At 42.9% G+C, this 23092-nt stretch overlaps 1 protein-coding gene across 2 annotated transcripts in view; it reads right to left on the reverse strand.

The window, feature by feature from the left end:
- Positions 1-321: 321 nt before the first annotated feature.
- FER1L6 (fer-1 like family member 6) overlaps positions 322-23092 on the reverse strand; it is a 150001-nt gene continuing 127230 nt past the window's right edge. For both annotated transcript variants that reach the window (XM_054019135.1, XM_054019134.1), the window contains exons 36-41: positions 14904-14992; positions 12495-12593; positions 9586-9827; positions 5720-5883; positions 5051-5151; positions 322-2538 (exon numbers count right to left, since the gene is read on the reverse strand). In XM_054019135.1, coding sequence (XP_053875110.1) covers positions 2355-2538; positions 5051-5151; positions 5720-5883; positions 9586-9827; positions 12495-12593; positions 14904-14992 — 879 coding nt within the window. In that variant the 3' untranslated portion in view covers positions 322-2354. The remainder of the gene's footprint in view (positions 2539-5050; positions 5152-5719; positions 5884-9585; positions 9828-12494; positions 12594-14903; positions 14993-23092) is intronic.

Genomic DNA, 23092 nt, shown 5'->3' on the forward strand with positions numbered 1-23092 from the left:
ATAGGGACCTATATAAGAAAAAGCCCCAAATATTGTGACTGTCCCTATAAAATCGGGACATCAGGTCACCCTAAAAAGCAGACACATAGCACCTGCTCATTGCTATATACCTAGACCCAGGGCCTGGTAGCCAGTACATGGGTGCCAGAAGAATTCTTACTCCCCCATGTTGGCACATAATCAAAATCATACTCTAGTCTTAAAATCAAGGGAGGTGGGCACTTAGCACCTTGAAGGATCAGAATTATTATCTGATACAGAAGGTTCTGCTTAAAGAATCAGCATGTTGCCTTCCAGACTATTATAATAGGGTAGAAACTGTTCATCTGAGCTTTTTTATTAAAATAATTTTATTTATGCATAACAAAATTAGCTCAGTTAAATCATCATAATTCAAAGGTTCATAGACACAGCAAGGCTTATTCGGAGAAACAGGATTTGCTTCTCAGTGTAATACAGAGTTAAGTACACAGTGAAATAAAAACTAGCAGTGTCAGAGGAATACATTAAAAATGCCAGGCAAGCATGTACCATACTGGGTTAGGGCCTCTGAAAGACGACGCAGAATGTCCTCAACTCCCACTGTGGTCAGTGGATACTGAGGGTGTGCAGTACCTGGCAGCATCACTTCCTTATCCTGTTAATGATTAACTAGCGCAAACTCCATCTATTGCTTTGTCATATTAAACACACAAAGGTAAAATACACCACGTGAAGGCCCCAGTCCAGCAGAGCACTTAAGCACATGTTTAATATTAACAGGATTGCTCACACACTTAAAATTTAGCTTGTTAATGTTTATAACATACTTAGAATGTGAAAGCCACCAGAAATACTAAATCTTGTTGTCATCATGTTCATGGAGTTTAATCCCTTTTAAATGCAAAATGTTTGCTATTTGGCAGTTTGATTTATTTTTATTTATTTTCATTTTTTAAAATGACTTCAGTGCTAGCCAGAGGGACAGTCCCAGAGAACCAATGTCCTCTGTAGAGCCACAGAACAGGCCAAGCACCAGCAGTGACAATGCAAGCTTTCCCACACTGTCTTGCTAATGTGCTTCATATCCTCACATAGAAGGATCAACCTACCTTGACGAGCAGAGAGACCATTCAATCTCAACTGTGTGGCAATACTACATCCACATGATTCATTTGTATTACTATGTTAAAGTGTCCAAAAACATGGTAGGTGCTTTCCTGAATGCACAAGAATAGCTAGTCCCTTAACCAGAGAGCTTACATTCTAATTCTTACTCCTACGGCTTTAGAATGGTGGAATGAATTATCTGCAAGGTCAGATCTACTACATGTCTGTCTAACCAACTATCAGCCCATGGGGATTTTTATAGCTGTTAATTATTCATATTCATGGATTAAAGGCAGGAAGGGAACATTAGACCATTCTAGTCTGACCTCCTGTATGACAATGTGTAAAATGTTCTGTGTTTTGGACTAGGAATCAGTGGGGCCAGGATTTTACTCCTTGTTTTTTAAATCCCCCATGACTTGTTCCAGCCTCCACCTTCTCTTTGTTTCCTTTCTCATTCTCTCTGTTCATCTAGCAGATAGAGTGAATCCTCTTCTCAATACAATGTTCCCACTACTTATTCAAGAGCCCTTTCTCTCTAGTGGACAATCTTTCCTGCATTTCTCTCCTTCGCTAACTCTCCATCAGTTTTCAAACCACATCTGCAAATAGATTTTTTCCTCCTTTTCCTATACCTCCTAATTCCTCTCTCCCACTTTGGTTATTTAAGTGAGGGCAATATCTTGAGATTTTGGAGCATAATACAATTATTTTAGCTATTTAAAATGTGTATATGACAACAAAGGAGAGAATTTCACCTTTGATTTGCATGAACAAACGATCTTTAAAAAATCATGTACATCAATATAAAATCATGAAAAAACATTAAAATCATCAGTTGCAACATTATGCAAAGAACACACAGGGCATCCTTCCTAGTTCTCATGTTTATGGATAACATTTCTCTCTCAATATTTGGTAATAGAGCTATAATATTAATTAATATTTACTCTTTATAACACAGTTTTGTGCAATATCAAAGAATGTATTTTCACATTTAATAACGGACACAGAATCAAACTTTAAAATAGTTAATAAAGCTCTGGCATTAATGATAATGCACGTCGTGGTTGCTTCTGAATAAGCAGCCAAAGGAGTAGAGTGTTAAACTATTTTGAGTCAGTTTCATTTTCCTGAAATGAATGGTTATGTCTTTATCTTTATAATTGGCAGAATGTATTTCAGGCTCATTAATTGTGAAGTCAAGTTTTTATTTTTAACTGCAGGACTTGTGTATGATTAGTTACAAGGAGAGATGTAATGGTCTAAGATCCTACAACAATCTTACGACTGATTGCACCAGGCAAAGTGTAAATGAAAAGCACCAAGAAGATCATCAGAATAATCAGAATCAGTGCAATGATGATGTACTTCTTGTAATTTCTCCAGATGAGGTGATACAAACACTTGAAAGGATTTACAAACCAGGAAAAGGAAGTGTCTGGGCGGCTGAAGGGAAGAAAAGAGAGAGAAAATTGGTAAGGCAAGATCTAGACATTTCCAAAAGATATTACGTTATAAAACTCATGCTGTGTAAAACATATCACTTACAAAAGGACCTTTTAACACCTTGGAATCCACTAAAAGTTCTTAATACTCAGAGCACTTCTGAAAATGCTAAGCACCTTTGGATCACTCAACAGTCCATCATGAATGGTGCAGAGAAAGTAAATAGGGGGGTGCATTATTTAGCTCTTGACATAACACAAGAACCAGGAGTCACCCAGTGAAATTAACAGGCAGAAGGTTTTTCTTCACACAAACAACCTGTGGAACTTGTTGCCAGGGGATGGTATAAAGGCCAAAAGTATAACAGCGTTTAAAAAGGAATTAGATAAGTTCATGGAGGATAGGTCTGTCAATGGCTATTAGCCAACATGGCCAGGGACGCAAGCCCATATTCTGGGTGTCCCTAGACCTCTGACTGCCAGAAGCTGGGACTGGACAACAGGGGATGGATCACTCAACGGTTGCCCTGTTCTGTTTATTCCATCTAAAACATCTGGCACTGGTCTCTGTGGGAAGACAGGCTACTGGAGTTGATGGATCATTGGTCTGACCCAGTATGGCCATTCTTCTGTTTTTAACTTCCACATCTCATAGCACACACCCCACGTGCCACTGTGAAGAATGAACTGTATATTTTGCATTTCATAGCTATGCAAAGTAAGACAAATCTTGGGGGGGTCCTAATTTACATATTAACCCACAGCAAGCTTTAAATGTGACATTTAGATGTCCCGTGCTTCTTGGGCCTGACCCAAAGCCCAGTGGAAAGACTCCCATTGACATCAGTTGCTTTAGGATGAGAATCCTAGTGAGTAGCCACTACAAATAATTTGCTTTCCTGGTTATAATCACATTGCTAAACTTTTCAGACACGTATGGCACATATGAGTCAGTCCTGGCAGAGTGCTGGGAAGCCACAGAATGCAATCCACTCACATGCAGTTTTAAAATCTGGGTCTTGACCAAACATTATTTGGGAATCTCTGGCCACCAAACCCCAAAGGCCAGATTGTGGTTGTTTTTCGCAAAGGTGCACAGGGGTGGGAAAGGTACAATGAAACTTTCCACTATGGAGGGGGCAACCAGAGCTGGAATCCGAAATTCTTCTGCGTGCAGGGATGCTTTTTCCTGCCCCACCACTACAGCACACTTATCAAAAGAGGTAGGACCACGGCCCTGATCCTCTTCATGCTGCCCAGCAAAGCTGACTGGCTGCAGAGAAAAGTGCAAGTCACACGCAACCAAGAGACAATGTAGGAGCCATCTCCCCACTGCATGCTGGGGAGCTCTGGAAGACATTGTGCCTCTCTGATTTTAAAGGCCTTACCTCAGGAATGAACTGGGCCAGTGTCTGTCAGTTGTGAATAATGGGACTATTCAGAGAGCAAAATACTATTTGGCATAATTTGAGGTAGCAGAATATGTCCTTTTGAGATATTGCGTATTGATCCTATACCAAGTATACCCCAAGGTTGCGGAGATGTTACAATAAGGGAAATAAAATTAAAATGCTATATCGTAATGAGTGTTGTCTGCATATTTTTTCATAAAGCTGTTGAAGTCTTGTAAATAATCTCATGGTCACCCACAAATGCCATCCTGCTAGAAGATCAGAAAATCTGGAAGCTCAATTGAACATCTTTTTGATGGAGAGAGTGAAATTCTTCACTGGTTAAAATTACCACTTGGAATAAGATTTTTAAAATCTTTTGTAGTAGGGAATCTCATTTCACATTCCTTGTCTTTCCATAGCTCATCGCTATAACAGAATTAACTGCATAAACCTAAACTGATTACATGAATGTTTTTTGGATACAAAAACCTCAACTGGAAATTTTTTGAGTGTGGTAGAATTTGGTTAGATAAAACGTTCATTCTGGACCTTTTGCTTTGTGAAAGGACTTTAAAAAAACCTTACTCAGTCTTATGTTGAAAAATAGGTAGCCTCATTCTTTGGCTGTGAAATTCAATAAGTGAATATAGATGTGATAAAATTGTACCATTCCCATATGGCCAGATTTCCAAAGTCAAGTGTGCACAGTCATTGGCATGTGTCTAATTTATGCATACAAATACCCAGACATACACACACAAATCAGATTTGTGGATTCCTTCACGTATGGGCAAAGAATCCCTCACATCTAATATTGAGAAGCAACCCCTTAGATGTATAGGTTAGCAATGACAGGCATAGCAGATATTGATTAACATAACAATTGTGAAGCACTAGCAAATATTAATTATTTAAGCCTAACCATATTCCTGTCAGATACTTTAGGTAAATATCATTACTCCACATTTTTATATCTGGGCAAATGGAGATTCTGCTGGAGTTACATAAAAAGACAGTACCAGAGATAGAAGCAGACACAAGGAGCACTCCTGCTACATTCCTTGCTCTAACCACTATACCAGCTTTCTTATCTCACTTAGAGAATATGCTCCTACTCACTTGGGTTTCTCCAGAGGCTCAGGTTCCTTCCGAGCTTTCCCTACAGGACTCTTCTCAGCTTCCTCTGCAGTGACTAAATGGAATTCAGCTTCCACTTTGCCCTACATCAGAGAGTAAATTTTGATTAATATCTGTTCAAATATTTAATCCAGAGTTATTAAACAATAACCACCCATTAACCAGTTAGCACCCATGAGACATTCACAAAAATAGATATGCCTAGTTTAAGATTAGTTGACTGAATAATAAATATCTATATTCATTAATAGTGTGCTAGTTAAATTCAAGAATTGACAACCACAAACACTGAGAAGCAATTCTTAATTTACCTTCCTTAGTCATTATGAAGAACCTATAACAATGTAATTTGATAAGGCTCACCCCCTAAATGCTAATACTGATAAAAATCATGTCTATTGGACCTTCTCATGAAGTTATGTCACTTGAATTATTAATGTTCTTTTTAATAACAGCCACAGCTTCAGTCATGTAAAGTTAGGTTGTCCTACATGGATGTTACAATATATAATATTACTGCTCAGCTGACCTCTGTGAGATTAGTAGTTTTCTGTCTCTTTGTAAGGTGCCTATCATCAGAGTATCTGTACGTGAGAGAGGCACTTCTAGTAATCTTAGATTGCTCATCTTAGTCATTAGTGATCTGCTTACAGTGAGCTCCCCAGCTTTGATGAAAGGCCACCATCCTCTGACACGCTTTTGCTGAAATATGGATATCTTGTTTTCTTTACTTGTTGCTGTTACCATGCCTATGTCACAACTCTTGGCAGACTTGGCTGCTCGAGGAAATTCATTCAGTTTCATTTCAAGGGAGCCTGGAGAAAAATATACCATCTCTTAGACATTTCAGATGTAACCACAATCAAAGAACAACCAATTAATTCATACATAGCCCAGCTTGGACACAACAGTAAACTATTCTGAGATCATATCTGTAGCTAAATATCATCTGCATGTATAACCCCCATGTCTGTAGTATCTGAGTGCCTAATGGTTCGCTTTGCTACTAAACACATGGCTCTTATTTAAATACACCTAGTTAATTGCTATCCAAACAGTTACTCAACAAATACCCCAATACCTCTTCCAAGGATCTGAGCAGTAGTTCTCAAAGATATTGGCAAAGCAACAAGTGTGCACTCTGAAGGGACACCAAGGCTTTTGAAAAACATCATCAGAAGCTGGACAGATCAATCTGCCATAATAAATGAGGATTTTTAACTCTCTTATTCAGACAGGCAAAGAAAGGTGATGTAGAACATTTGTTATTGATTTGTCTAGATTTTATTTTTGTTTCTATCTGTGTATGTTATAAAATCAGTATAAATGGAGCAGTGAACTGGAAGACAGCAAATATGAGTTCCTAAGGGAGTTCCCAGAGAGAGTAGGATAACAACACCCTGTCAGGATCCAGCAAGACTGGTCAAGATTTTCAAAAGTGATTAGTCATCTGGGGTGCATCATTTTTTTGGGTGCCTGACATGAGACACTTCAAAAGGTCCTGATTCTCTGAAGTAAGGGTCTCAGCACGTTCTGAAAATTAGGTCTCTTTTAGTGTCACAAATTGGACATTCAGAAATGGAGGCACCTGAAATCAGGTTTTTGAAAACCGTGGCCACCATGGCTAGAGAAAGCTGTCCTAGTGCATACGTTTGATGTGGAAAGCCAAGCAGTCTAACGCAGATGGTGTGCAATACTCATGCAGTTCAGGGCATCTCAATACCAGAAAGATGTTGACTCATCAAAAGGAATTCATGGAAGAGAAATAAAAATGGTTAAGGGAGTGAAGAAAATAACTTACAAGGGGAGATTAAAAGGACTAAATGTGCATGGTCCTCCCATCTTCCCAGTTGGATGCAGGACTGATAGGGATGATCCACTTCCCATTGACTCATGGAGCTAGAAAGCTTCCAAAACACCCTTTACTTTCTCCATTTCTCCTTTTCTTCTGCCCAGTTCAGTCCCTTTCATGTTGTATCATGCCACATTTAAACTGAAAGCTCTTCAGGGCAGGGACTGGAGGTGAAATCCTATCCCTAGTGAAGTGAATGAGAGTTTTGTCATTGATTTCAGTGGGGCTAGGATTTCACCTCAGGTCTTTATTGATTTGAGGTACCACATTTTAGGTACTCAAAAAACAACAACCACCACCAAGCAATAATACAAGAAGAATGCCTTGCTGCCTTTAGAGCACAGTGCAACACAGACCAGCTTGCACTAGCCCTTCCTGAGCATCATCTCTCTCAAACACATCCACCAAACCAAAACCCCATGAATCTACAACCTAATCTCCTGAGGCTGGAGTAGAACCATAGAATCATGGAAGTGTAGGACTGGAAGGGACCTCAACAGGTCATCTAGTTCAGTTCCCTGCACTCAAGGCAGGACTACGTAGTAACTAGACCATTCCTGAAAGGTGTTTGTCTAACCTCTTCTTTAAAACCTCCAAAGATGGAGATTCCACAACCTCCCTAGGCAATTTATTCCAGTGCTTCCACCCTGACAGATAGGAAGGTTTTCCTAAAGTTCAACCTAAACCTCCCTTACTGCAATTTTCACCCTCCTCCTTGTAACAGCCTTTTCACAGAATCATAGAATTATAAGACAGGAGGGGATCTTGAGAGGTCATCTAGTCCATTCCCCTGCATTCATGGTAGAACTAAGTATTATCTAGATCACCCCTGACAGATGTTTTATGTACTTCAAAACTGTTATCATAGTCTCCCTCAGTCTTCTCTTCTCCAGACTAAATAAACACAATTTTTTCAATCTTCCCTCATAGGTCATATTTTCTAGACCTTAATCATTTTTGTTGCTCTGCTCTGAACTTTCTCGTATTTGTCCACACCTTTCTTGAAATATGGCACCCAGAACTGGACACAATACTCCAGCTGAGACCTTATCAGTGCAGAGTGGAATGGAAGAATTATTTCTCATGTCTTGCTTACAACACTCCTGCTAATATAACCTTGAATGATGTTCGCTTTTTTTGCAACAGTGTTACACTGTTGACTTATATTTAGCTTGTCCACAACATCCCTTTTGGCAATGTTCTTTCCTAGGCTGTCATTTCCCGTTTTATGTGTGTGTAATTGATTGTTGCTTCCTAAATGAACTACTTTGCATTTGTCCTTATTGAATTTTATCCTATTTACTTCAGACCATTTCTCCAGTTGGTCCAGATCATTTTGAATTTTACTCCTATCCTCCAAAGCACTTGCAACCCCTCCCAGCTTGGTATCATCCACAAACTTTATAAGTGTACTTTCTATGCCATTATCTAAAACATTGATGAATATATTGAACAGAACTCAACCCAGAACTGATCCCTGTGGGACCCCACTCATTATGCCCTTCCAGCTTGCTTGTGAACCACTGATAACTACTCTCTGGGAACAGTTTACAACCAGTTGTGCATCCACCTTATAATAGCTTCATCTTCGCTATATTTCCCTAGTTTGTTTATGAGAAGGTCATGCCAGACAGTATCAAAAGCCTTACAAAAGTCAACATATACCACATCTACTGCTTCCCCCCATTCACAAAGCTTGTTACCCTTTCAAAGAAAGTTATTAGGTTGGTTTGACATTATTTGCTCTTGACAAATCCATGTTGACCGTTACTTATCACCTTATTATCATCTAGGTGTTTGTGAATTGATTGCTTGGTTATTTGCTCCATTATCTTTCCAGGTACTGAAGTTAAGCTGACTGGCCTGTAATTTCCCAGGCTGTCCCTATTCCCTTTTTTAATAGATTGACACTATACTGGCACCATGCAAAAGTCTGAAGCTTCTGTATTAGATGCCTACCTACTACAGTAACTAGAGCAATATATATACGTAGATGAGACAGAGATATATAGATAAGTAAGAGAGAGGAGGGAGACAAAGTGCATTTGTCTAAATGATATTTATAGTGCATAGAAGAGAGGAATACGATATTTGAAGCATGTTAAAACTAAGGAGAAGAATTGTTTTGGGTGGTTTAAGGAGTAATGGAATGAACTGGAGTAAAAGATACTTTGGGATGAATATCAGGAAATATTTCCTAACAGTGACCTGTGTTAGTCTGGAATCTTTGTAGTGGAAACTCAGCCACCAGAGCAATTTTATTCTCAACTGTACAAAGCACTTGAGAACATACTCTGGCAAATAAGATGAAAATCCTGCATTGTCAGGGAGATACTGATTGGCCTAAATACACTCTTTTCATTGACGATTTCTAGACTTTGGTCCATATTAAGTAATGCCTGACATTATAGAAAAATGTGACCATCATTTAAACATGGGGGTGGGTTGAGTGGGACAACTTTTAATCAGCCTCCAAAAATATGCCACTCAGACCCATCCATTTGTGTAGCCAAAACCATATATGTGTTAGGCATTCTAGCCGTTAAGTGGATTCATGGAAGGCAAATGATAATTGTGCCTTAGATACCTCCTTCAACACTTTTTTACAAAATAAAGGTCTATGAAGATTTTAGCTGAAGTTCAGTTGGCTCCACTGTTTGCTTACCCAAGAAATCATCAGAAGAAAGTCTTTCAAAGTCCCAAACTTGGAGCACTAGCACAGCTGGCATTTTGCGTTCTGTCTTTTCCAAGGAAAATATGTTTTCTTTCTTACTGACCACCATTTGTTTCTCAGCTGGGAGATAGTGGAATGGAAACACAAAGCGCCAGTTGAAGTTCCCTTCTCCAGTCAAGGAGTTGTAATGCACATCTGTCTCCTGTTTGTCATCTTCCAGTCCCTTTAACCACCTATAGCATGCACACAGGTGAATACAGTAAAGTTAATAGGGAAGCTGTATCGTGGGTATTCAAATTCAATTACAGTAATTTTTATTTATCAATCCTTTCTTTCATAATCAATGTTAGTAGAGCAACTGGAAGGCTTAGGTGGTGGCTAATATCTAAAACACCATTCAAATGTGGCTCAGGCTTCCAGTGACTGAAAATCACTATCAAAAGTTTAGAGGGATAATGTGAGTTCTATTTAGGTCAGACTTGCAAAATTCTAATTTCCCATTCACCACTGGCTAATCATTAAAAATATTTTTATGGGCAAGCAAACTAACATGAGTGTTTTCATTATCAATCACCACGATAAAAGGTATATGAGTAGATTTTGTTCCTTAGCTGGTAGATTTCCTGACAGTCTCAGATGCTGATTTAGGTACTTGATGTTAGAACCAAAATTATTTGTATCTGCAAGTGCTCTAGAGTGAAGGATGTCAGGTGTAAGCATGGCTGACTCGTTTCTCCAAAAAAAATTCTGGTTTGTTCTGGTTTTTTGATGCATCATAAACAATGTATCATGTACAAAGGAATATTACAAAAAATCCATATTGTGCTTCTCAAAAATACATATCTTTTGGAGGTACCCATTCATTTATGAATGTATCTACTTGGTTTTCAGTTCTGCAGATGATTGTCTATAATTTCTAATCAATATTTAAAAATTTGCACCACATCCAAAAAAGTTAACCAGTACTCATGAGTGGCAATATTATAAAAAGGCAATTCAAAAATATGAACAGTCTCAAAGATGGTATTAAGGACATAAGAACGGTCATACTGGGTCAGACCAATGGTTCCTCTAGCCTGGTACCCTGTCTTCCAACAGTAGCAATGCCAACTGCTTCAGAGGGAATGAACAGAACAAGGCAATTTTTGAGTGATCCATCCCTGTCATCCAGCCCCAGCTTCTGGCAGTTAGAGGTTAGGGACACTCAGAGCATTGGGTTGCATCCCTGACCATCTTGACTAATAGCCATTGATAGACCTATCCTCCATGATCTTATCTAGTTATTTTTGAACCAAGTTATAGCTTTGGCATTCACAATATCTCCTGGCAATGAGTTCTACCGGTTGACTGTGTGTTGTGTAAAGAAGTATTTCCTTTTGTTTGTTTTAAATCTGCTGCCTATTAATTTCATTGGGTGACCCCTGGTTCTTGTGTTATGTAAAGGAGTAAATAACACTTCCCTATTCACTTTCTCCACACCATTCATGATTTTATAAACCTCTATCACACACCACCTTTATCATCTCTTTTCTAAGCTGAAAAGTCCCAGTCTTTTTAATCTCTCCTCAAGCTGTTCCATACTCCTAATCATTTCTGTTGCCTTTCTCTGTACCTTTTCCAAATCTAATGTATCTTTTTTGAGATGGAGCAACTAGAGCAGCACGCAGTATTCAAGGTGTGTACCACAGGTTTATATAGTGGAATTATTATATATTGTCTTATTATCTATCCCTTTACTAATGGTTCCTAACATTCTGTTAGCCGCTGCACATTGAGTGGATGTTTTCTGAGAACTATCTACGACGACTCCAAGATCTCTTTCTTGAGTGGTAACAGCTAATTTAGACCCCACCATTTTGTCTGTACAATTGGAATTATGTTTTCCAATGTGCATTACTTTGCATTATCAATAGTGAATTTCATCTGCCATTTTGTTGCCCAGTCACTCAGTTTTGTGAGTCCCTTTGTAACTCCTCACAGTCTGCTTTGGACTTAACTATCCTGAGTAATTTTGTAATTTTGCAGCAGTGTAATAGCGACAGAAAAGATAAGCTATAAAATGCTAATGAAAAATTATTCACACACACTCTTCCCTGCCATTCACTCACACACATACTCCGGTTTCAGAGTAGCAGCCGTGTTAGTCTGTATCCGCAAAAAGAACAGGAGTACTTGTGGCACCTTAGAGACTAACAAATTTATTTGAGCATAAGCTTTCGTGGGCTACAGCCCACTACACATACTCCAGTCAACAAATATCTGGTCAGAATGGATTTCCCACAGGAATCTCCTATGATACTTCTCAATTTTTTTATTACTAACTTCACTAAGCTGGTTATAATTTCTCTCAATGCATTATGTATCACCATTCTGTATCCCTATAAGCCAGGGGTGCTGGAACAATTTGTATAGTGGGGGTTCTGAGAGCCATTGAAGCAAACTGTAAACCCTGTATATGATGGAAACCACTTAAAGCCCAGGGGTGCGGCAGCACCCCCAGCACCCCTATTTCCAGTACCTATGCTATAAGCCCTTCAAGTTTAAAATGCTGTAGGCATTTGCATTTAACCCATGAAGTTTTGGACTTGATTCTCTACTCACACCAAGTGAATAGCACTACTCCTGATTTTACTCTGTGTGAGTAGTGAATTAGGTCTAATGAGTCTATATTTAAAGGTGAAAGAGGACTAACTAGTTTCCAGAATGGCTGGCTATTTTTGGCACACAGTCACAGCAAATTATCAAGATCCCAGAAATGTCTCACAAGGAGAATAGCCTTGTTAATACAACCCCATAAGTTTTGTGACTCTGGTCTTTGATGGATGGCTTGAATCAGATATTAATGGTCCTCACAAGGAATAAATGAAGAGACACAAAAAGTGATATCCAGATGAACGCACCCTTTTACATAGATGTCACTTGATTTTTGTCCTGTGAAGATATTCTCATCCTCTAAAATTACATCTTCTGTATTCCAGATGATTACTCTCAATTCATAACTGAAAAAGAAAGAAACCAACATTTTGTATATTTCAATTCATGGTAGCAAAAGGCCTTCCAGTTAATTTCTCTTCCTGAGTACACATAGGGCCTGAGTCTAATCAGACACTGGTATGAATCAGTAGCAATTTCCTTAACATAAAGTGTGTTATGTTGATGTAAAACTGGTCTGAAGAATGGGATCAGAATCAGACTCCTTGTGTCTATTGGAGTCTCTTGTGATATAACAGAATTAGGGGCTGTTCTCTTAGCTCATGAGAATGCAGAGTGACAGTAAGTGTCGCCGGCAGCCTCAGAACAGTGGAAAATTCCTCGCTGGTTGTTTGCCTATGTTCTTTTTTAATTCTGATCACAAAAATACTGCAATGAAATGGCTAGACTGGACTGAACAACATCATCTGAGCATCCACAAAATACTGAGTAACTTGCCAATGAGGGCAAAACCCATTTAGGCAGACAGGGTGGGTGTCTCCTTTTCAGAGATTTTCTTGTTGACAATATATGATATTGGGTGTAATCTAGTACATGAAAAAGGAGGAAAAATGCTGTTCCGAAACACCTTTAGGGAGCATGGATAAATCTAACGTCCAGGAGAGACATTTTATAGCAGCATCCAGCAATGGGAATGAACTCCACTGTGCTCTTTTCACTTTGAATACACATGTATGCTTGTAGGTGCTGGAAGCCTTAGCAACATGCATATCTACCTGTTTGTCTTGCACCATTTTTGTGCACCTTTCTTCAGGCTAATCGGCGTACAGCATCTTCCAAAGCCAAGGTCTCTTGCAGAAATCTAAACCACTCTGATGATTAACATTTCAACAACGTTTGTCTATGTTTCTATAGAGTGCCGCATGGCAGCAACATTTTGTTCTTGCAAATATTATTAGGTGCAAATCTTTCTGGTTTGAAAAATTCACAGCTGATAAATAGCCTCACATAAAATCCTTGTATAAAGAAAGCACTTGTTAGACAGTCTCCTTTTTGGTCAAATTATGGACTTTACTTAATTTGGCACAGACAGGAGCAAAGTGTTATTTTTTATAGCATCGTCTTTAGTTTGAACATAAATAATGCACACACTGCGTCTGTGTTCCAGACATAAAAATTACCTGACAAAGCCCTTATTAAAATATCTCAAGGTGCATTTGGGATGAGCCATGAATTCTCCTAGTCATTTATTATCTATCAGACACTAACCACTAGGTTGACTCATTTAGTGCAATGTCAGAGTAGGATATATATCTGCCTGAAATTACAGAGACGCTTACTATTCCAAACAAATCTCTCTCTGCAACCTCCTTTTGTGCTTCTTGATCTCATTCTTGCCCAAAGTAGTGAAAATCCCTCAGGTACAATAATATGAGAGGGAAGATCTTGACCAACGGTCAAGTACTTTATGTATGTGAGAGAGCTAAAGTGACATAGAGACTAAATTATAACTTTGGAGTTAGCGTTCAGTGGAGGGATAATAACTTTAAGACTCACTGCAGCTGCCCCTTGTACTCTAGTCTTTTTACCACTGTTGAATGAATCACATGAAGTCTTTAAATCAAGATTGGATGTTTTTATAAAAGATATGCTATAGCTCAAACAGAAATTATGGATTGATGCAGAAATTACTGGTAAGGTTCTAAGTCCTGTATGTAAGTCCCCAGTCGTCGGTGGGCGGGATCGAACCTGGGATCTCTAGAGCTTAGTCTATGAGCCTCTATTGTATGAGCTAAAAGCCACATGGCCCTTAGCTATGGCTGTAGCAGACTCATTAATCTTTAAGTGGGTCTTGGTGCCACTAGAGCAGACAGAACACCACACCCAAGAGGTGTGTGGATTACATGTATTATGCAGGAGATCAGACTAGATGATCATAATGGTCCTTTCTGGCTTTAAAATCTATGAATCTATGGCATTGTTTCTCAGTTTAAATAATATTTTGCAAGTACATTTCTTACCAGACATTGGGTCTTATTTATATGGCCTTGCAGTGCGGACTACAGGGGTGTGAACCACAGCATGCACTGAAGTGTTGTGCATACAGACTCTGCTAGCACGAACCAAAAGGTACCTACTTCATGTTAACGCAGTCCTGTTTGAAATGAGACTATGTTAACACCAACTAGATCCCTTTTAGTTCATGCTAGCAGGGTGTACATGGGGCAGTTACAGCACAACACTTCAGGGTGTGATGAAATGCATGCCCTGATCTTCCACACTGTGGGGGTCATGCAGACAAGCCCTTTTGAAAGATTCAGTATTTGCAGGATGATGCCAGTACATTGACAGCACAACAGAAATGCACCCTGAATTACCCTTTGGGTTTCCTTGGTGAAATATCAACAGGTGGTCCCGGCGGAGGCATATCTTTGGGAAACATGTCCACCCACATCTGCACACGACCCTTTAAGAAAAGAAATAAGCAATATTGTCACCCACCTTCAGTGAGAATTTTAAATAGCACTAAAATTTAGTGCTAACTTCAAAAGGCTTCACAAGCAAATTTTCTTCTAGAAATACCAACCAGGTCATTACAGTATTTGTGGCTGTTCTGTGTATTTTTCATATAGACAGAATCTATATCAGTGGTATGTGATCACATCAAGAATCAACATTTCAGCTAGTGGTCCCAGAGCAGCGCCTATATTTTAGGATTTTGTGGTTGGTTCTTTGGACTTCCCCTCCCTACACTAAAGTTACTCATTTGTGTTGGGGCCTGGTGCATCACTGCTGTCTGCCTCCCATCCTGCACGGTGTGCTGTAACCTGCAATAGAATTGGGTTGCTCCAAACCCCAGTCTTGTGATTGTCCTGTAACTCATATGAACAGTTGGGAAACCTCCCTGCTGATACATCTTCACTTCTATTTCTACTTATTTTATTACATGTGTTTATACAGGGCCAGATGTTTATCTGAGAGCTAAACCAGAACCATGTTTCTATTTCTATAGCCAAACTCAAACTTGATCCTGCTGTAGGATTCTGATATATTCAGAAGTTTAACATTTTCACTTGCTTTGCACTCTTGGGTTCCTAACAGCCCAGGACATGGTGAAATGCCTTTTCGTAACTGTTGTTCTTCGAGATATGTTGTTCACATCCATTCCAATCAGGTGCATGTGTGCCGCATGCACAGTCATCAGAAAGTTTTTCCTTTAGCAGCTCCAGTTGAATCAGCTGTGGAGCCCCCTGGAGTGACGCCTTCATGGTGCTCAATATATGACCCTGCTGACCCAACCTACCTTCAGTTCCTTCTTGCCAGCTACTCCGACAGAAAGGAAGGAGGGTGGGTATTGGAATGAACGTGAACAACACATCTTGAAGAACAACAGTTACGAGAAGGTGAGTAACCGGTTTTTTCTTCTTCAAGTGCTTGTTCACATCGATTCCAATCAGGTGACTCCCAAGCTCTCCCCTGGAGGTGGGGTCGGAGTTAAGGAATCTCTGATTGGAGCACCGCTCTGCCGAATGCTGCATCATCTCTGACATGCTGGGTGACAACACAGTGAGTGGTAAACATATGCACTGATGACCAGGTTGCAGCTCTGCAGATCTCTTGAATGGGGATCTGGGCCAGGAAAGCAGCTGACGAGGCTTGTGCCCTTGTGGAGTGTGCTGTAATATCCGGGGCTGGGACCTTAGCTCGTAGCATGTGCGGATGCAGTCCGTGATCCAGGAAGAAATGCGTTAGGAAGAGAAAGGAGCCCTTTCATCCGGTCTGCCACCACCATGAATAGTTGGTTCAATTTCATGAAAGGCTTAGTGTGCTCGATGTAGAATGCTAGTGCACACCGGACATTCAGTGAGTGAAGCCTCTGCTCCCGTGCACCGGTATGAGGCTTAGAATAAAAGACCGGTAGAAAAATGTCTTGGCTAGTATGAAATTGGGACACCACCTTGGGAAGGAAGGCTGGGGGAAGCCTGAGTTGAACCTTGTCCTTGTGGAAGACCATGTAGGGTGGGTCGGAGGTTAGCTCGGACACCCTCCTAGCTGATGAAATGGTGACCAGGAATGCCACCTTCCACAACAAATACAGAAGGGAGCAAGTAGCCAGCGGCTCAAAAGGGGCCCCCGTTAGTCTTGAGAGGACCAGATTAAGGTCCCATGCAGGCACAGGTTGTCGAGCCTGTGGATATAATCTTTCCAGACCCTTGAGGAAATGCCATACCATGGGGTTGGTGAACACGGAACACCCCAACTCTCCCAGGTGGAAGGCAGAGATAGCAGTGAGGTGTACCCTTATGGATGACCCTGCTAGGCCCTGTTGTTTCAAGTGTAAGAGGTATTCCAGGACGAGTGGTATAGGCACCTGGAGTGCAGGTGTGAAATGCTGGGCACACCAGCAAGAGAACCTTTTCCACTTAGCTAGATAAGTGGCCCTGGTGGATGGTTTTCTGCTGCCGAGCAGAACCTTTCTTACACGTTCCAGGCACCAGAGCTCCGTTGGTTTTAACCATGAAGCTTCCAAGCCATGAAATGGAGGGACTGGAGATCTGGGTGGTGAAGGCGACTGTGGTCCTGTGTGATCAGATCGGGGTAAAGTGGTAACACGATCGGGGTGTCCACTGACAGCTGCAGAAGCATGGTGTACCAATGTTGGCGGTGCCATGCTGGAGCCAGCAGGATTACCTTCACCTTATCTCTGCAGATCTTGAGCAGCACCTTGTGCACAAGTGGAACTGGTGGAAAACCATACATGAGGTGTTCTCCCCAGGGTAGCAGGAACATGTTCGATATTGAACGCGGGCTGTGCTTCTGGAAGGAGCAGAACGTTGGGCACTTTCTGTTGCTCTGGGTGGCAAACAGATCGACCTGGGGAAACCCCCACCTTCGGAAGATGGAATGTATGACATCCAGAAGGATGGACCACTCGTGGTTGCAGAACGATCTGCTGAGGTGGTCCGCCAGTTAGTTCTGCACTCCCAGGAGATAGGACACCTCCAAGTGAATGGAGTGGGCTATGCATAGCTGGACAGCTTCCCAGAATAGGGGGAGGAACAAGCTCCACCCTGTTTGTTGATGTAGAACATGGCAGTGGTGTTGATGGTCATCACTGCCACACACTGACCTTGTAGTCGGGACAGGAAGGTGTGTCAGGCTAGCTGCACTGCTCGGAGCTCCTTGATATTGATATGGAGTGAGAGCTCATCCTGCGACCATAGGCCCTGCGTTCGGAGATCTCCCAGGTGAGCGCCCCAACCCAGAGCTGACGCGTCCGTTACTAGGGACAGAGAGTGCTGTGGGCTGTTGAAGGGAACGCCTTCACAGACTGTCCAAGGGTTGAGCCACCAACAGAGGGACTTGAGTACATGCTCTGGCACTGACACTACTGAGTCCAGGCTGTCTCGCGCTGAGTGATAGGTCGAAGCGAGCCACGCCTGGAGTGGTCTGAGCCTCAGTCTGGCATGTCTGACCACGTAAGTGCAGGCTGTCATGTGGCTGAGGAGACTCAGGTATTCCCTTGCTGTTGTGGTGGGGTATCACTTGAGGCTTTGGATAATGTCTGTCATCACTTGGAATCATGCCTCTGGCAGGACTGCCCTTGTTTGCCCCGAGTCGAGCACCGTCCCAAAGGGTCAGTGACAAGGTCGACTTGTTCACGTTGAGGAGGAGTCCCAGCCTCTCGAAAGTAGCTCTGACTAGTCGGACTTGAGACTCCACCTGCTCCCTGGAGAGCCAGTCGTCGAGATAGGGATATGCCTGAACCTGCCTCCTGTAAAGAAAGGCTGCGACCACCGACTTGCACTTGGTGAAGACTCAGGGGGCCGTCAATAGGCCGAATGGGAGGACCGTGAACTGATAATGTTTGTGGGCGACCACAAACTGCGGAAATCGTCTGTGCGCAGGCTGTCGAGGGCAGCGTACCAGTCTCCCAGATCCAAGGAGGGGATGATCGTGCTCAGGGAGACCATACGGAACTTCAGCTTGACCAAGAACTGGTTGAGTCCTTGCAGGTCTAAAATGGGTCTGAGACCCCCCCTTTGCTTTGGGGATTAGGAAATAATGGAAGTAGAATCCCTTGCCCCATATCTCCTGAGGAACCTCCTCCACTGCCCCCACGGCAAGGAGCGACTGCATCTCCTGGTCAAGGAGTTGCTTGTGAGAGGGGTCCCTGAAGAGGGACATGGAAGGGGAGTGGGAGGGAGGAGAGGGGCAGAATTGGAGAGAATATCCCACCTCTACCATGCGAAGTACACAGCGGTCCGATGTTATTTGGGACCACGCACAGTAGAACTGGGATAGACGATTCATAAAGCACAGGAAAGGATCTGGTGTAGTGGTGGGTATGCCATCCTCAGGAGCCCCTTCAAAAGGCCTGCTTTGAGCCCAACAAAGGTTTGGCCGAGCCCTGGCCTTGACTTGACGAGGGTTGCGACAGTCTGCGCCTGCCATTGCTACCCCTCCCTCTGTGCATACCCAGCAACTTCATGGTTGCCTGGGAGTCCTTCAGGCTGTGCAGCTTGGAGTTCATCTGCTCCAAGAATAATCCTCAAACGGCAGGTCCTGAGGGGTTTGCTGCACTTCGGGGGGCAGCCCAGACGCCTGCAGTCCTGAACCCCTTCTCATGGCTATCCCGGATGAAAGGGTGCGGGTGGCAGAGTTCGCCGCATCAAGGGAGGCTTGAAGAGAGATTTGTGCCACCGCTTTCCCTTCGTAAATAATGGCCATGAATTCGGCCCTGGAGTCTGATGGAATTAGCTCCTTAAACTTCAACATGGAGGCCCATGAGTTGAAGTTGTATCTGCTGAGGATAGCTTGTTGGTTTGCTATCTTCAGCTGCAGGCCCCCCGTTGAGTAGACCATTCTATCAAAAAGGTCTAATCTTTTAGACTCCTTAGATTTCGGAGTCGGTCCTTGTTGGTCCTTCTCGTTGACCGTGGTCACTACTAGGGAGGAGGGCTGCGGGTGCAAGGACAAGTACTCATATCCTTTGGATGGGACAAAGTACTTGTGCTCCACGCCCCTCGCCATTGGTGGGATCGATGCCGGGGTCTGCCACAGTGTTTCAATATTGTTCCGTATAGTTTTTATCGGGGCAGAGGTACCCTGGAGGGACCCTCTGGCGTCAGGATATTGACCATGGGGTTCTTTAGCTCGATAACCTCTTCGGCCTGCAATCCCATGTTGCGAGCGATTCTGCGCAAGAGGTCCTGGTGTGCACAGTGGTCTATCGGGGGAGGTCCCGAGCCGAAGTCCCTGCAACTGCCTCGTCCGGGGATGAGGATGAGGAGGCTAGAGGTGGTACAGGGTCCTCCTGACCATCCAGCTCTCTAGGGACCTGCTGGTTAGTGCCTGTAGGCTCACGCTGACTGTAGTCATGGCAGCAGTAGTCTGGCCAGCTGTAGGAGCTGTCGCTGTGGCTGCTTCGACGATGTCCTGGACCACCTGTGGGCCCTGTGCTGGTGTCGACTCCAATCCCTGAGGAACCGGGCGATCTTTATGTGGCTGGGGTGCTTGGGTTTCAGAGATTACCAGAAAATGCCCCTGGGCCTGGTGATAAGCCCAGGGAGTCCGGAATGGCTGCCAATGTGGAGGCCATGCCACCGGTGCCTCACTTCTGTGCCAATTCGACCTGCACCTGCTGTGGCATGAGCAAAAAGAGTCCCTGTCTGAGTCAGATGACACAGATCTAGATCGTGATGACCACAGCAGTACTAAGCAGGGGACTGGTTTTGATGCTCCTGTGCTGGGGATCAGTGCCAAGAGGTCAATGACGGGGACCGGTGCCGCTCAGCCCGTGCTGGAGACTGAGCTGGGGAACCACACACAGGGTCCTGAGATGGGGAATGGTGCATTGGCGATGGTGAAGCCAAGCGGTGCCGAGGTGAATGGTGCTGTGTCGGAGAGGGTGATCACCGCATCACGGCTGGCTTGTCTCTAGATAGCCAAAGGTTGTGGGGTTGTCATTGCTATTAGATCCCTGGTGGCTTCAAAAGTGTCTGGGGTGGAGGGGGACTCCAACTCCTCCACCTGACACTGTCTGTTTGGGGTGTCGCTGGGCACCGGACTCAACGGTCCCCTCCGGGGAACCAAAGTCAATGGCGCCGACTCCTGGCCCTTGGACGCCGAGTGCTCCTTTGTGGGACGCACTGCTGTTGCACCTGGCACTGCCTTTGGCACCGGGGAACGATCCCAGTCCGTCTTCTTGTTCCGCTTGTGTGGCACCAGTGAGTGCGAGCGGTGCCTGGTTAACTGTGCCACTTGCGGTGCTGGGGAGCACCGATGCCAAGGGTCTCTTGAGTCAGAGACTTTCCTCGGCGCTGTGTCGCGCTCCGAGGCCGGGGCACTCCGCACCGACGCGCTCGGTGTCGGATCTCGGCACTCCGTGGCGGGCTGCCAACGGAGAGTGGACCCCATCAGAAGTTGTTTCAGCCAGAAATCTCACTCTTTCTTCATCGTAGGGCGGAAAGATCTGCAGATTTTGCACCTGTTTGTTTGGTGCTCTTTCCCCAGACACGCATTGTGGGGGGTCGCCCGTTGGCATTGGCTTCCCGCAGGTCATGCAAGGTTTAAACCCTTGGCCCCGAGGCATGCCCGGGAGCTGAGGGGACGTAAGGGATAGGGGAGGACCCTGCCCCTAACCTGAACACTATATACACTATGTATACCAACTAAGGGAAGCCCTTGCTAAGCAAGCGAACGCAGTTCCAACGGCCATCACGGGCAGTAAGAAGAAACTGAAGGGGGGTTGGGTCGGCAGGGTCATATATTGAGCGCAATGAAAGCACCACTTCAGGGGGCTCCACAGCTGACCCAATGGGAGCTGCTAAGGGAAAAAGTTTCTGACGACCATGCACACGGCATACGCACACCTGATTGGAATCAACATGAACAAGCACTCAAAGCAGAAGAGAGGTGTTTCTCGTGGTATTTTCAACTCTGGCCAGAGGTGGTAGCAATTGAAATCTTTCAAGAAAGCCTATTCTTATGAGACTTCCAGCCCAATTTTGGAAACTCGGGAGGGTTGGATAATTATTTGGATCCTTAATTGAACTGAACTCAGATTCTGAGCTGTTTTCAGTTTGACCATCACAAATAAGAACATCCTGTAACAAATCAGTGACTCTCTAGAATTTTCATCACTATCATTGTGCTACACATTATCAGAATTGCGCAATAATGAGGGCAGACTCTAAGCCCTCAAAGCTGAAGCACAAAGAAGGATCACCATTAGCTGTTCACACTATAACAATAATACTTATCCAGACACACCTGTTGAGAAATTCTGATTCCTCTCTGTAGATGGTCTGGACAGGAATCAGAACATATACTGAATAGTTAATTATATTTTCCCAATGATATTAGGGCCATCAAGCGATTAAAAACATTAATTGTGATTAATCACATTGTTAAACAATAATAGAATACCATCTATTTAAATATTTTTGGATGTTTTCTACATTTTCAAATATATTGATTTCAATTACAACACAGAATACAAAGTGTACAGTGCTCACTTTATAATTATTTTTTATTACAAGTATTTGCACTGTAAAAAAACAAAAGAAATAGTATTTGCCAATTCACCCAATACAAGTACTGTAGTGCAATTTCTTTATCAGGGAAAGTTGAATTTACAAATGTAAAATTATGTACAAAAAAATCTGCATTCAAAAATAAAACAATGTAAAATTTTAGAGCCTGCAAGTCCACTCGGTCCTACTTCTTGTTCAGCCAATTGCTCCAACAAACAAGTTTGTTACATTTGCAGGAAATAATGCTGCCTGCTTCTTGTTTACAATGTCACCTGAATGTGAGAACAGGCATTCTCATGGCACTGTTGTGGCCAGTGTCGCAAGATATTTACGTGCCAGATGCGCTAAAGATTCATATGTCCCTTCATGCTTCAACCACCATTCCAGGGGACATGCGTCCATGCTGATGATGGGTTCTGCTCGATAACAATCCAAAGCAGTGCAGACCGACACATGTTCATTTTCATTATCTGAGTCAGATGCCACCAGCAGAAGGTTGATTTTCTTTTTTGGTGGTTCGGGTTCTGTAGTTTCCGCATTGGAGTGTTGCTCTTTTAAGACTTCTGAAAGCATGCTCCACACTTCTTCCCTCCCAGATTTTGGAAAGCACTTCAGATTCTTAAACCTTGGATTGAGTGATGTAGCTATCTTTAGAAATCTAACATTGGTACCTTCTTGGCGTTTTGTCAAATCTGCAGTGAAAGTGTTCTTAAAATGAACAACATGTGCTGGGTCATCATCCAAGACTGCTATAACATGAAATATATGGCAGAATGTGGGTAAAACAGACATACAATTCACCCCCAAGGAGTTCAGTCACAAATTTAATTAACACATTATTTTTTTAATAAGTGTCATTAGCATGGAAGCATGTCCTCTGGAATTGTGGCTGAAGCATGAAGGGGCGTACAAATGTTTAGACTATCTGTCACATAAATACCTTGCAATGCCAGCTACAAAAGTGCCATGCAAATGCCTGTTCTCACTTTCTGGTGACATTGTAAATAAGAAGAGGGCAGCATTTTCTA

This window comes from Malaclemys terrapin, chromosome 2, assembly GCF_027887155.1.
Source record: "Malaclemys terrapin pileata isolate rMalTer1 chromosome 2, rMalTer1.hap1, whole genome shotgun sequence".
Classification (NCBI taxonomy): Eukaryota; Metazoa; Chordata; order Testudines; family Emydidae; genus Malaclemys; species Malaclemys terrapin.